Source organism: Vulpes vulpes, chromosome 10 (assembly GCF_048418805.1).
Source record: "Vulpes vulpes isolate BD-2025 chromosome 10, VulVul3, whole genome shotgun sequence".
Lineage (NCBI taxonomy): Eukaryota > Metazoa > Chordata > Mammalia > Carnivora > Canidae > Vulpes > Vulpes vulpes.
Window position 1 is genome coordinate 36,498,995 of NC_132789.1, and position 15,563 is coordinate 36,514,557.

The following is a 15,563-nucleotide window of genomic DNA, read 5'->3' on the forward strand; positions in this document are numbered from 1 at the left end:
TTTAATTCTGATTTTATGCTTCTTTTTGGTTGTTTTTCTGTTTGGATTTTGTTTTTGTTTTTATCCAGGATTCACTTACTCAGTTTTGTTCGTGTTTATGTATATCTTTCCATCTATAGCTTCCGTCATGGGACCTCACATCTTGTCTCCAGGGTCACTTTCCTTCTCCCACGGTGTCTCATGTTGAAGCTCCTTTATGAGGTTCTATTGCAGGGTTTGTTTTTTGTTTTTTTTTAATGTCTTTTGCGCAGGAAGGTTTTCCTTGACATTTGGTGACATATTGAAGATACTTACTCTCTGCCCTTTAAAGATACTATTGCTCATATAGGTCAGCTTTCACTGGTGTTGTTAGGAAGCCAACTCGGTTTGACGTCAGGCCCTCCGTGGGTAATTTCTCTTTTCTATCTGGATGTTTCTATCGTTTTCTCTTTGCCTTTGGGGTTCTTAGCGTTACTTGCATACCTCGAGGTGTGAGTTTCCTTGGGCTTCCCTTCTTTGACTTTGTTTTCTGCACCCGGAGACTCATGTTTGTCATTAATTTTGGAAAGCGTCCTCCTCGCTTTCTCCATTTCTGTCTTCGTGGAACTTGGATCACAGATACAGCAGATGCTCTGTTTCTATCTTCATGTGTCTGGGTCTCTTTTTAATATTTTTCGTTTCTATCTCCCTGTACTACAGTCTATGTTGCTTCTTCTCATTTATCTTTCAGTTTACTGTTCTCTCATCTGTGTTTACTCTGATGTTTAATTTGTCCATTGAATTTCGAATTTACATTATTCTTCATTCGTAAAAGCCCTTTCTTTCAGATCTTCATGATCCACTTGGATTGTTCCTTTCTCTTTTATTTCTTTAAACATAGACAGCGTATTATACTGTGTGTTTGATTATTCCCAAATCTACAGTCTTCATGGGTTTGACTCCCCTTTTTGTTGTTTGGGATGGCTCCTGCCATACGCTCATTATGCTGTTTTCCTTGTGTGTTTTGTGATTTCTTTCTTTCTTTTTTTTTTTTTTTCCCCTATTGCCAGGCCCAAAATTCCTAGCAACTTCATCTGAGAAATTCTCTGAGGCCTAAGCTTAAAGAGTGTTCCTCTGGAGATTTCCTTTTATCTCTGCCAGATGTCTTGGGGGCAATACTGCCCATGACTACTTTAACTAGATGTTTGGAATATGCTGGCAGGATAAATTCTGGCACCAAATCTGCCTGAGGGTGGATATGTGGTTTGGCATCTCAGGGGAGACATTTCATTTCTTTTTTTTTGTTTTTTTCCATCCCACTCAAGGACAGGCAAGCGTTCCCCACAGAAGAAGAATCCTTTGTCTGCCAGATAGGATGTATCAGATACACAGAAGTTCTTTATTTTTTTCTTTTTAGAGAAAGAGCATGGGAGAGTGAGCATGAGCAGGGGGAGGGGCAGAGGGAGATGGAGATAGAGAATCTGAAGCAGGTGCAGAAACCGAGGGGGGCTCCATCTCACAGCCCGAGCTCATGACCTGAGCCGAAACCAAGAGTTGGACACTTAACCCACTGAGCCACCCAGGTGCCCCCCAGGCTATAAACTCTTAACTCTTGAAGAAACAGAGAGGTTTTTCTTGGAAAACAAAAGTCATCAAAATGATCTCAACATAAAGGAAATCAGTATAAACCAAAATACATAAAAGAAACTGAAAACACAGTCAAAAAGTTAATTTTTTAAAAAAAAACCTTTTTATTTATTTTTTAATTTTTATTTATTTTTTTTATGATAGGCACACAGTGAGAGAGAGAGAGAGAGGCAGAGACACAGGCAGAGGGAGAAGCAGGCTCCATGCACCGGGAGCCCGATGTGGGATTCGATCCCGGGTCTCCAGGATCGCGCCCTGGACCAAAGGCAGGCGCCAAACCACTGCGCCACCCAGGGATCCCAAAAAGTTAATTTTTAAAAATGACTTTAGGATCTGGTTGCTCTACTTGTGGCTTATTTAAAATTGTCAAGCTAATACAATGTTTATTACAGACAAACACATCACATTTACACATACAAATACATATGCAAAACTGCAAACTATTTTTCTATTAATATTAAAAGGTACATTTTTATATTAGTAGACATGATTAAGAAAAACCTGATAATCTCAATATATATTTAAAAGGCATTCATTAACATTTAATATCAATTCATTGGAGAAAATATACAACATGAGAAAAATTGCTTTCTCAAAATTCAATAGAATATCTTTTTGAAAAAATATATTTATTTATTTACTTATTCATGAGAGACCCAGAGAGAGAGAGGCAGAGACCCAGGCAGAGGGAGAAGCAGGCTCCATGCGGGGAGCCCGATTCAGGACTTGATCCCAGGACCTGGGGTCACGCCCTGGGCTGAGGGCAGACGCTCAACCCTTGAGCCACCCAGGTGTCCCTAAAACATCTCTCTTAAACTGATGGTTTATATCATACTTTACAATGAAATAATATAGATATTTGTCACAGTAAAATCAGCATAAACCAAACATGCTCAGAAATACCGGTGGTATATGATATTGTTCTAATCAGTGTCTTAAGATAAAAAATAGAAATAAAATTTATAATACTAGGAAGAAAGAAAATTTTACAATTGAAAACAACAGTGACACAACATGAAAGCTTTCAAGTAAATTAAAAAATTCTGACATGAAATTGATTTCCATATATACCAGCAATAACTAGTAAGAAAAAAGAAATCTTAATTCTACAAGAATTTTTTGAAATTTGAAAAAAAATGACCCTAAAGGAAAAAATAAAGCGAGAATATTTCCACCTTATGAAAAATCAATGAGTCAAGACTTGCTTTGCCGTAGATTTAAATACACTCTAGAGCCACAGCGATTAAAAATGCCCAATACTGATGGATAATAATAGTCAATGAGTCAAAATAGATATCTCTGGAAACAAATCCTAAAATAGATTAAGTATTTAGTGGATGACAAGTTAAAACAATGGAGAAAGATGTATTTCTTCTGTTGTGCTAGAAAATCCGATATATAAAAGAATTATTTTGGGATGTTCCCCTCCCGCTTGTGACCCGAGTTTGTCCCCATTTCTGCGGTCCTACTTCCGAAGCCATATATGGGGTTAGGGGCAAGCTCAGCTCCCCTGCCCCCGGCCACACAGGCCCTTCCGACAGGTCAGCCCCTCCCGGGGCGGGGGCCCCAGGACAGGGAGCCCAGCAGGTGCCCATGTCCCACGGGCCTCCCCACTCACCAGGGGGCAGGCCCCCTCCTGGGCCCCTGGCAGCGCCAGCCCACACAAGCCCAAGCACCCGCCGCCCTTCCGGAATCAGGCCGGGCTGCACCGTCCCCAAGGGCCACCTGTGGGTCTCTTCGCTCGTTAATAGTCTCAACCTCTTTCTTTTTTAAAAGGTTTTACTTATTTATTTGGGGAGAGCACAGGCAAGGGCAGAGGCAGAGGGAGAAGCAGACCCCCCCTGAGCGGGGAGCCCCTTGTGGGACTCGATCCCAGGACCTGAGATCATGACCTGAGCCCAAGGCAGTCGCTTCACCGGCTGAGCCCCCGGGCGCCCCAAGACCCCTTTTCCTATGTGTAGGGGACCCAGGCCCAGCTCCTCTGAGTGCCCTGGCCATGCCACAGGCAACTTCATCTTCCCCTCGGGAGCGCCCCACATGGGCACCCTCAGGGCCTCCAATGGCAAGTGTCTCAGGGACTTTGTAGGATTTATACTCAATTTATACTCAGTTTTGTGGTTTTAAGTGAGGAGGAAGGTTCCGGAAGCACAGAAGGCCGAAAGGGGCCAGGCACAGAGGAAAGACTGGCTTACTCCCAGTCCTCCCTCCACTTACTTGATTTTTACCCTCTTGCCTTTGAGGAGAAGCGTTGCCTTATGTGTCCCTTACTCTCTCCCTGGGAGAAGGGGCTGCATGAACAGAGAACAGCAGCCGCTTTGGAAACCCAAGGAAAAGCCCTCGGGGTTCGAGTGAACAGGCTCATGCAGACACATCGGGGGCAGGAAACGTGACCCCACTCTAATAGTGGGTTTTCCCCCCATCCCTGTTGAAAAGAGCACCTCGCTCTCCCAGGAAACTACGATCTACCATCTAAGAGGTTCAGAAAGTTCTGGACTGCTCTTCCCCCACCTGAGAAACAGCACAAGGTTTACTTGGTTTGAACGAGCCCGCTCCCCTGCTCTATCCTGACGGCACCACCGTCAGGTTTTGAAGGACGTCAATTGACCTTTGGGTCTTGAGCCAGAAATGGTCTCCCACCGCCGGGCGGCGGGGCTCTAGGCCGGTCACGATGTCCCCGCTTCTTCACATCAGTGTTGCCTCGGGAGGACTCATGTGACATATTAAGAGTCAGAGCATGAATGTCTTTCAAATGCATTTTTTTACTTTTTTTAAATAAATTTATTTTTTATTGGTGTTCAATTTACCAACATACAGAATAACACCCAGTGCTCAAAAACAAAACAAAACAAAACAAAAAGTCAGAGCAGCAACGGTGAAATTCTTTGGGCAATCATATTTTTGAAATGCTTGTTTTAAACACAAGTAAGACTTCTTAGAGTCCCTAATATGATTATGCCCAGTGTGATCCTTTAAAGGAAAAAATAGTAGGAAATTATTTTTGGCAGCTTAAAGCTACTTTTACTTCAATTTTAAAAAAACTCTAAGGAAACAAAAACAACAACAAACAACCAAAAAGGTTAACTCAGATACCGTGAAAGGCTACAAAGTGAAAAATATGTAGAAGTATTGCTTCCGTCTTAGTCCTGGCAGTCCCACACCGCAGGGTAATGACTGTCGATGGTTTCCCGTGTATCCTTTCAGATTTTTCTAGACATGAACCTGAGTTTCTCCTCCCCTCTTCAAAATGGAAATACCATCTTATTCTATGTATTGTTTGAACTTGCTTTATTATTTATTTATTTTTTTGTTCATTTAACACATCTTGGATGACTTCTTATCAGTTCACGTGGACCTGCTTAATGCAATAGTATGGAATCACCGCGGCTCACTACCGGTCTTCCTCAGCTGGATATTTCTTGCTTCCAGTGTCCGCGACAAGCAACGATCACTGTAACGAGCACATGTCTTCATGCACCTTTCTTGCACTGATGGGATAAATCGCTAGAAATGGGGTTGCCGAGTCAAAGAGTAAGCCGATGAAAATGATTTCAGATACAGCTAAAGGATCCTCCAAAATGACCCCCGTCCCCAGGAGCACAGGGGAGCCTCCTGCCTCCATAACCCTGCCAACCCTAAGTTTTGCTGCATCTTATTTCCTTTTTGAGTCCAGTTAGTTGCCTGTGAAAGAGGTATTTTCGCATAGAGACCCACTTCGTCTAGTCTTCTCTGGGGCCTTGTGTTGCCCGTCCAGGTACCACGGTGCCGTCCTCACAGCCCAGACAAGGGCCATGTGAAGCGCTGATTCTGCGGTGGGCGGGCAGCTGGTGCTCTGCAGGTGCATCTGGAGAGCCCACCCCACGAGGCTGACCCCCCTGGAGGCCGTCTTGGGGCCTGGAGCTGTGGAGCCTTCTCGAGGGGTCGCCGTGCCCCACACCTTGGGGCATGCTGCATCACGGGAGGGGTCACAGCCTCGGCCACACCGTACATACCTGCTTGTCTTCTTCCTAAACTGACGCTACCTGAACTGTGCACCCCACGTTACGTGTTCCACGTTTCTCATCCGTCCCTCAGGATCGGCTCAGGCCAAGCACCCCGTGTTCGTAGGACACCTGGGTGAGCAGGTGGGCGATGTAACAGCGATGCTGGCTGCCCGCCCCGGGAGGGGCATGAAGACAGGGAGCCGGCTCTGTCGTCTACTGAACCCATGGGACGGGTCAGCTTCCGGGGCACAGCGATAGCACACAGACAGCTCCCGGTGTCTGCTCCTCGCTTGGTCCTGGACTTGTTTATCCTGGGCCTGCAGGTGCTCATGTACCTATGGACGTCTGCATTTGCCTCTATTGAAATAAAGGGAAGAAGGGAAATCTTATAACCGATACATATGTATGTTTGTCGTCCCTGTTATCCAGGCTACATATGTTTGGATTTCTTTTTTTTTAGGGTTTTATTATTTATTCATGAGAGACACACAGAGAGAGGCAGAGACACAGGCAGAGGGAGAAGCAGGCTCCCTGCGGGGAGCCTGATGGGGGACTCGATCCCGGGTCTCCAGGATCACGCCCTGGGCTGAAGGCGGTGCTAAACCGCTGAGCCACCCGGGCTGCCCGTATGTTTGGATTTTTTACGTTTAGCGAGACACACAGACGTCCTCCAAACAGTCCCATCTGAGATGATCGTACTGATAGGCATTTAGTTACATATAAACTGATGTGTCAAACTCCACACGATGAACTGAAAATAAAACAAGAATTCCCCTCAAGTTCATACTTCTGATTCTGGAAGATGTCGCCCCAGAGCTCCGGTAGGAGGAAATGTATACAAATTCAGGAAATAACCTCCCAGTAAACAGTGGAAAATCGTTTGCAGAAGAGCTTGCTCCGTTGTCCCCGGCCAGCCGAGGAGGTAAATGATAACGTCCGCCAGTGATCCACGCTATTTGAAACATGGACCACCTATTGCCTATTTCCGCAATACCTATCGGTGCCGGAGCAAGAGGCTTTGAGATGCGGTCGGGAGGGCGGGAACAGGGCCTGGGCTGGACCGCTGCCCGGTAGACAGGCATCCCCAAGTCCTGAGAGTGGAGAGAAGGTGCGAGAAGGCACATGTTCAAAGTCAGCAAGCCTTCCTAACAAACTGGGTGAAGGTGGAAAGAAGGGACTTGTAAGGGATGAGGATGGCCCCGGGGCCGGGTGTGGAAGATGGGCCCGGAGGAGGGAGAAGAACACCCATTGCCTCCACAAACTAGCGTCACTATGTCTTTTCCTATTGGACTGGCTTTGGGTCTTATAAAGGGGCTCAAGCTCATGAAGGGTCAAAGTCTTGCACCTGGTGACCTACTTCAGAGAATCAAGAAGCTCCGGGCCTTACAAGGAAGGTGTGGTAAGAGCCTGCCCGCTAAGACAGTTATGAGCATCACAGAGATGAATGTCTCCTGCTCAGCATCTACGGGCTTTTGTGCGGCAACCGTGCCCACATTTTGATTTGGGGGCTATCCCCCGCCTTAGAGCTCTGACAAAGGATCAGTAAATCCATCCCCACTGGTTACAATGACTGGCTCTCGGTGTCCATTGAAAGATGAATGGATAAAGAAGCTGTGGTCTATGTATGCAATGGAATATTCCTCAGCCATTAGAAATGACAAATACCCACCATTTGCTTCGATGTGGATGGACCTGGAGGGTATGATGTTGAGTGAAGTAAGTCAATCGGAGAAGGACACACATTATATGGTCTCATTCATTTGGGGAATATAAGAAATAGTGAAAGGGAATAAAGGGGAAAGGAGAAAAAATGTGTGGGAAATATCAGGAAGGGAGACAGAACATGGGAGACTCCTAACTCTGGGAAATGAACTAGGGGCGGTGGAAGGGGAGGAGGGCGGGGGGCGGGGGTGACTGGGTGACGGGCACTGAGGGGGGCACTTGACAGGGATGAGCACTGGGTGTTATGCTATATGTTGGCATATTGAACACCAATAAAAAATAAATTTATAAAAAAAAAAAGCTTGACCAAGTAATTATGGGAAAAACTCTTCCCGGGCCCATTCCATTCTTCTGAGGCCCCATTCAGCTGTAGTTCTCTACTGAGTCTATAATATGCAGGCCTGGTTGGCAGTGGCAGCAAGATGGACACACGTGCTTTCCCCAGCCACTCCTGCCATCCTCGTGGTACAAATTCCTGGTCCTCAGAGACCAAAACCAGGAATCCACAGGACCCAGGGGATGGGACTTTCCTTCGTTGGAGCTTTCTCAGCCCTTGGGTTTGGTCTAGGACCTGAAGTTCCATCCCACTTGTGAGCTTAAACACAACGAGCTGCCTTGTAGTTTGGTGAGAAAAGGCACAGCACTGTTTAGGGCCATCCCGGCCTAGTTAGACCTCTGCTAGAAACCCAACAGTTCTGGCCACACCACAGATACCCGATTCACGCACTGAAATGGTAAACGATTCTCAGGTGTCAGCGCTATGGACCATCCTGCGTGACCAGTAAGAGTGAAGCAAATATACCCAGAATTGAGAATATTTCACTTTGTGAACATGTATTAAGACGGATTCAAGCTTATTCTGAAAATGACATTACTCTTGACTATGTGTTTTTCTATAGGATCTTTTTTTAAGATTTTATTTATTATTCATTAAAGACAGAGAGAGAGAGAAAGAGAGAGGCAGAAACCCAGGCAGAGGGAGATGCAGGCTCTATGCAGGGAGCCCGACGCGGGACTCGATCCCAGGACCCCGGGGTCACGCTCTGGGCCAAACGCAGATGCTCAACCGCTGAGCCACCCAGGGATCCCCAGTAGATCTGATCTTGAGTGTGAAAGAACACAGGCCTCTTGGGATTCCTAATAATCTGAGTTACCCCCATAAAGCGTGATGTGGGAGTGAATGTCGCGTGTCATGGAAGCAATGGCAGGAAAACAGAATTTCCAAGTTCTTGCGTATCCGGGGTTCTCGAGGGGAACCGGTAGTGGCACTGCTAGGGCTGGAGGCACACACGTGCCCTTGAGGGTCCACGAAGAAGAGGTGAGGTGCAAGTGAAACCTCACATAACACGTTTGGTGTTATAACCTCATCTTTAGGACATTAATTTTAACAGCCACTGTTATTTTCTGTGTGATAGAAAGTGCAGGTTGGGGAAGGATAGAAAAAAGAAGCATCGTGTTTCTAGGGATGGATGAGTCTCCATGTGTTGAAGGGTGAGTGGGTGGAGAAGTCTCCATGGGGAGTTTTCCTTAGGATCTCTAGGAGAGAGGTGTTTACTTTTATCAAAACCAGTATGATTTAGAGACAAAGGAAGCTCAGGCTAGAGCCATGGTTTTACTTACTTTCTCATCTACAGAGTGGGGATGCTGCTCACCTCACAGGGTCGTCGTGAAGATGAGGCACGATAAACCGCGGAAAGCACTTAGCGCAGCTTAATCAAGATTATGGGGATGGAGTTTTCTAAGCTTGAACCGCATTGTTCTGGTTTTAATTTCCTCTTACTTTTCTTTCTTTTTTTTTTAAATTTATTTATTCATGAGAGACACAGAGAGAGATAGAGAGAGGCAGAGACACAGGCTGAGGGAGAAGCAGGCTCCCTGCGGGGACCCGAGGCAGGACTCGATCCCAGGACCCTGAGGTCATGCCCTGAGCTGAAGGCAGACGTTCAACTGCTGAGCCCCGCAGGTGCCCCTATTTCCTCTTACTTTTCAAACTCCTGACATAGTTGTTCTACATTCAGGCTACAGAAAATTTCTTGTGTTTTTTTTTTAATAGAAACAATTGTAATGGAGGAAAAGCGTATGTTCTTATTTGTGACTATAGACCTCCTCAGCACACGCTCCCGCTGAAACATACGACACCAACCAGCGAGAGGGATGGCGAGACCCATGACATCCCTGAACCCACGTACACAGTGTGCACACTGGAGCTCGGAGCTCATACGTGTTTCTACATCAGCAGCATCTGAGATAACATTTCCCCCACTCCCAGTCTCAGGACCTGAGACTTGGATTTTTCCAATCACCTTTACTACTGAATTGGAAATTTGGATTTTCTTTCAAATAATTCTGACCTTTTCAGAGGAAACAACTGCATTGACTGCATGGTGGCAAACCAAGGAGGCGGGATTGCCAGATTCTATGGCAAAGAGAAATCCTCGCGGATCCACAAAATTCCTGTTACGGGGCCCTTGGGAGGTTCTGCGCAAGGGAAGTTCACCACTTGGCCAACAACCCGTTTGAATCCAGAGCTCGCTCCCATTTCTCAGGCTCCTGCCTTATCCGCCTGTGCAAGAAGCAGACCGAGCTCTCCAGAGGAACACCTGCAGGCAGCTACGTCAATAAGGATAGACCCCAAGAGGTTGATTTCAGATGATAGAATGGTTTCTACCTTCTTTGACGGAGCAGATATGTTTATATGGTCCCTTTAAGATAAGGTACGTTTTAGGGGCATCTGTGGGGATTCAGGGGTTGAGCATCTGCCTTCGGCTCAGGGTGTGACCCCAGGGTCCCAGGATCGGGCTCCCCGAAGGGAGCCTGCTTCTCCCTCTGCCTGGGTCTCTGCCTCTCTCTCTGTGTCTCTCATGGATAAACACATAAAATCTTGGGGAAAAAAATAAAATGAAACAAGGTACATTTTTATATTCCTGTAAGGGCAACTCGAGGAACGCCAAAGACCCAACTAGGATTACTGGCCAGATGCAATCACGAAGCCCTGCGGATATACACATACTTCAATTCCACAAACATTACCTAGACTTCAAACTACGTATCGTCATTTTGCAAAACTGGAACGAGGGAAAAAGAGAATATCAGGTTAAACACTGTTGAAGTTTTACTTACAAGGAGTTCTAACTCATTATCATGTTGGAATATGTTTAATGCTCCCTGTTGAAGGTGTGCCCACAACTGCCTCACTCACCGGAACACCTAGCACGATGTCTGGCCCAGAGCTGGAATGCAAGGACTACCGATCGAGTGTATGACTCATGAATAACCTATGTAGGCATAAATAATCTGGGGAGCAGGAGAAAATACATATATTTCTTTCCTTGTAGAGATCATTGTCCTACTGTCAATTTTTGGAGTTGACCTTTTCCCTTTCAAAAGAAACGTGCCAGAGGGGTGCCTGGGTGGCTCGGTTGGTTGAGCAGCCGACTCGTGATTTCAGCTCAGATCATGATCTCCGGGTCCTGGGGTGGAGGCCCAGCTGAGCTCTGTGCTCAGTGCAGAGTCTGCTTGGGATCCGTGCTCTCTCCCTCTCCCGTCCCCCGGCTTGTGCACTCACACTCTCTCTCTTTCTTTCAAATAAGTAAATAGATATTCAAAACATAGGTGTTAAAAGAAATGTGCCACTGAATTATTTTAGAATGACCAAAACTTATGAAGTATCTGGAAAAATCACGATCATAATACGAAATTATTACAAAATGAGCATTTCCCTATACTGAGCATTTTAATGTCTTTGTAGAGGGGATCCCCAGGTGGCTCAGGGGTTGAGCGCCACCTTCAGCCCAGGCCATGACCCCAAGGTCCCGGGATCAAGTCCCACATTGGGCTCCCTGCATGGGAGCCTGCTTTTCCCTCTGCCTGTGTCTGCCTCTCTCTTTCATGAATAAATAAATAAATAAAATATAAAAAAAATAAAAGTCTTTGCAGAAAAGTGTCTGAGGCAGACAGGAGAGTGAGACACTAATAATTACCAACAAGTGAGATATTACCATAAGTGAGTTAACAGGTAAGAACTTTTTTTATTTTTATTTTGTTTTTTAAAAATATTTATTTATTTATTTATTTATTTATTTATTTATTTATTTATGACAGACATAGAGAGAGAGAGAGAGAGAAGTGACCGTGTGTTAAGCCATGGGCCGGGTGCCTGAGATACAAAGAGGAGCGAAGCGAATCCAGGCTTTGCGTTCTTGGGTCTCCCAACCTGCAGGAGAAGCAGGCATGACGACTTCCCGACAGTCACGGTACAGGCAGCTATTAAAGGAACAGAGGGAAACCTGATTGAATCAGGAATTCAGGAATGGTCTCTGTGGAAGTGACATTTACAGTGAGACCGTCCATGCATGGAGGACAGAATGGACAGTGGCCTTGGGTGGGCGAGACCAGGGCAGGGGTTGGAGTGGATCAGGAGGGCCGGGCGAGCTAAGCCGGCACGGGCTGGGTCTGGGGTTGGCCAGTTAAGGTCCTTGTGTTGGTAAATAAGATTTTATTGGGGGACATCTGGGCGGCTCAGCGGTTGAGCATCTGCTTTTGGCCCAGAGCGTGACCCTGGGGTCCTGGGATCGAGTCCCACGTCAGGCTCCCTGCAAAGGATCCCGTGGGTGGACGAGACAGATCTCTGGGCTCCAGGATGTGACCTCGAGCTTTGCTCTCACTCGACGGGTGGCGACCCGGGAAGCGTACGTCTGGACGGTGTGGAGTGTTGGGTTTGGGGGTACCTGACGCTGATGGGCTGGGGAAGAGCTTATTGATGATGGCGTCAACGTATTTCTGGCCCTTCTTGGGGAGGAAATGTACTGGTTTACCGTGGACACTCTTATCTCCTTTACCAATAAGACCAGTGGAATCGTTCTTGTATGTTGACAGAAAAAAGAAAAAAAAAGGGGAGAGAGAGATTGAATCTGGGTTTTGGCAACAGCTCTTCAATCAAAGGGATTATAATCCTTATGACATCATTGGCCACTCTTGAGAAACCATGATCATGAATGTAGACAGTGGAAAAGGAGCCAACAACAACAACAACAATAATAATAATAATAATAAAAGAGTGAATTAGGCTCGGCGGAGCTCAAGGTTCTAAATGCCCTTCCCGTCTCTATTAAATAATGGAAGGCGATGCAGCCCCGCCAACCCGGATTTCAGCGGGCGTAGCGGGAATCTGTTTCAGCGAGGAAAACTATATTTTAAATTCAAGGATGCTTCGTTCTTACAAACACGGATTCGGAATATTTTATACCGAAGAATTCCCTTAGTCCCACAGACCGGTTATAAATATTAATGGGGTTTCCATGTAGTCTTCTCAGATCCCGGTGTTTAATATTCATTCACAGGAGGCAGGGGACCCAGCAGCCCGCACCGTTCACACAGACCCCCCTCGTCTTCCAAGTGAGCACGTCCATGAGCCTGTAGGGCAGCGGTCGCTGAAACGGCGGGGCTCGTGTGCTAACAGGCAAGTCCCCGGGGACCTGCCAATGGGCCCCATGGGCCAAGGTGACTCAGTGGCATCTGGTGTCACCTCTGGGAGCAGCGACCGGCTGGTGCTTCCGAACACGTGGAAACACGACCGGACGTGGATTGCGGATGAAACAGCACAGCGACGTCCTGGGCGCGACCCCGCAGTGTGACCGGGGAACCCGCTCCTGGGCCTGTGTCCGCCCTCTCCTCCGCTGACCACTTAACTTCGTGGTCTCGCTGCTCTCAGAGGTGCTGCGGTGCACTTTCTTTTGTGTGTGTGTGTGTGTGTGTGTGTGTGTGTGTGTTTGTGTGTGTGTGTAATATTCTTTTGCAGAAAGTCACCTGAGATTCCCCAGAGAGAAGAAGTGCATCAGACAACGTCGTCCAGGTCAACGCCCCGCCCGGGACAGAGCTCCCGCGGACCCACCGAGGTGTGCCTGTTGTGCTTTTCGATAAAGATGATTTAATCTAATTAGACGTGTACGCCTGGCGGCTTCCTCTTCTCTTTCTCAGCATCGAGGACGTTTCTGTAACTGGGGGACCAAGACCGTGAAATCATTCTCTGCGTGGGGCAGCGGCTCTGCGGACAGCGTCGACCGGCCTGCCACGAGCCGCGCGTGCCACTAGGGCTGTCAGATCCGTCTCCGCACTCGGGCCTCGGAACGTTCCCGGGGGACGTCACTAACCTCGCACTCGCGACGCAGGTGAGCGAGGCTCGGCGGGGTCACGGAACCCGCTCACGGTCAGCGCTACGAGGCTGGACCACCCCGGGAGGGCCGGCGTGCCACCATTTGTTAAGCCACAGAGATTGAGCCTGAAGCCATATAAACGGCTCAAACCAGATTCGAAGAGTCCAGTTGTGTGATTCGAAGCCGGGTCTCTGTGACGGCGAAGCTGGATGCTGCCAACTGTTTCTGAGCATCCTTGAGGATGGAAACCAAGTCGTGGAGTGTACGGTAAAGGGTCCGTCACTCCCCGAGCTGGGGTCAGGATGGACCCGCCGAGCCTGGCACGGTTCCTGCGCAAGACCTTTTAGTGCCGTCGGGATAGAAAACAGACATAATTGCTAGACTGTGGCAGGGAAATGACACGTTTGCAGAGCTTATCACGTATCTTCTGATGCAGTATTTCAGCCGGAGCGCGGCGGTTCTGTATCCGGGGATTAGGAGAAGCTCCTTTCAGCAGGGGGAGCACTGGGAGCCTTCGGAGCGTAACCCTGGAGATCAGGGTCTGTGGCAGGGCGTCGTCCAGACGTGCACGCCCTAGAGGCCAGGGTGACACCGCCGCCGAGGACCCCTGCACCCCTTCGGGGACAGGGCCCCGGAAAACTTCCGGGTCTTTCCAGGACCCCCACGCTGCAGTGTCGCCAATGGCACGGAGGGCCTCCCCAAGACGCTTCTGGTGGTTCACATTGCTAAGAACTTGCACGTGCTTTGCAAAGGCTTCCCGATTCTGGAATTACAGAGAGAGCTCGGTGGCCTTCCGTGATCCAACGGAGCCCCGGACTGGGATGCACAACCGACCGGCCAGCAGGTCTGCTCTGCACGTGACCGGGGCCGCGGCGCTGATTCTCAGTGTCACTGACATCTTAGTGCCCAGGCCCAGGGGAGGGCATCTGGGAGCTACGCGCAGGACGACGGGCTCGGCAAACCACCGAGTGCTCATGCCCCGGGCCCGGGGGCTGCGATGTTGGCGTCCGTCTCGAAGATTTAGTGCGGTGCCGCGTAAGAGCCAAGGGGGTGAACAGCACCCCACCCCCCGGCCCGGGGAGTGTGGCGCGTCTTCTGCCTCGGGAGAGAACTTCTAGTTCTGGAGCAAGCAGCAGGCTCTGCAAAGAGCATGTCAATTCTTCAGCCCCCGAGACACTTGGGTGGGCCTCACATGGGGTTCCTGACAGGGGCGAAGACGGGGAGGTCTCATCTGAGGGAGCTCGAGGCCAAGGGGAGGTTGCGTCTCTTCGGGTCCGTGTTGTCAGAGCCCCAGACAAGGATGGGCTGCAGGTAAGACCTGCCAGGCTCTCTCCCGGCTCATCAGTCTACACTGTCTCCTGGGCCTGAGGCCCACAGGCTGTGTTTATGCAGCCTTACGAAACTGTTCTCAGCTCGCAGAGGCTTTGAGACATCCCCAGAACGATGCAAACCACGCACTTGTCTGGGAGGCAGAGCAGAGCACGTCATTGTGAGCCTTGGCTCCCGACCCCGAGTGTCCACAGCTTCAGACCTCGGGCGACCCCGGGCTCGACTCAACTCCAAGATCCTCCGGAAGCAGCTCAGTCCCGCAGAGGGAGCCTTCGCCACGGCTCACGCCGCGCACTTGCCCCGTCGCAGGTCTGAGGGAGCCAGCAAGTTGGACTCGCTTTATTTAAGGCCGGGAGGATGACGAGTTCTGTCTCGATTCAAAATATGGTTTCTCGAAACAGACGTGGGCCTGCTGTGCTCCCGGTCCCGCTCGGGGAGAGAATCTCGGGGTTCCCATCGGCTCCACCCCGGTACCCCAAACGGTGCGGGGGCTCTGTAGGGCTTTCGCAGCAAGTCCCCAGGAAAGAGCAAGCGCGGACTTGAAGCCGCCGCTCGAGCCAGAGCTGGGCTGGCTGCAGGGAGCAATCTTCCGGCCAAGACGCCCACGCCACGCCGCTGCCCTGCGGGTCGGCTCAGCCTCGGCTCAGCCTCGGCCGCGGCTCTCCCCTCCCCGGCCTGCTCCTCGCCCTCCCCGCTGCCTCGGGACGGCTCCACTTTTCTCTTCAATCAGGCAAAGCAGCTTAGCTCTCCCCATTTCCCCGGTGGCATCATCCCA

The 15,563-nt window shown here is 49.0% G+C and overlaps 1 protein-coding gene across 5 annotated transcripts in view; it reads right to left on the bottom strand.

Annotated features, from left to right (window-relative positions):
- The window catches only part of RNLS (renalase, FAD dependent amine oxidase), a 239,623-nt gene that overhangs the window by 31,053 nt on the left and 193,007 nt on the right, over positions 1-15,563 (bottom strand). Inside the window, exon 6 of one of the 5 annotated variants that reach the window (XM_072723585.1) lies at positions 1,739-5,942. The exons of 3 other annotated variants lie outside the window; for them this stretch is intronic. In XM_072723585.1, coding sequence (XP_072579686.1) covers positions 5,662-5,942 — 281 coding nt within the window. In that variant the 3' untranslated portion in view covers positions 1,739-5,661. Of the gene's footprint in view, positions 1-1,738; positions 5,943-11,315; positions 11,571-15,563 lie in introns of those variants that run through there. One more of the 5 variants, XM_072723588.1, reaches the window with a different exon arrangement.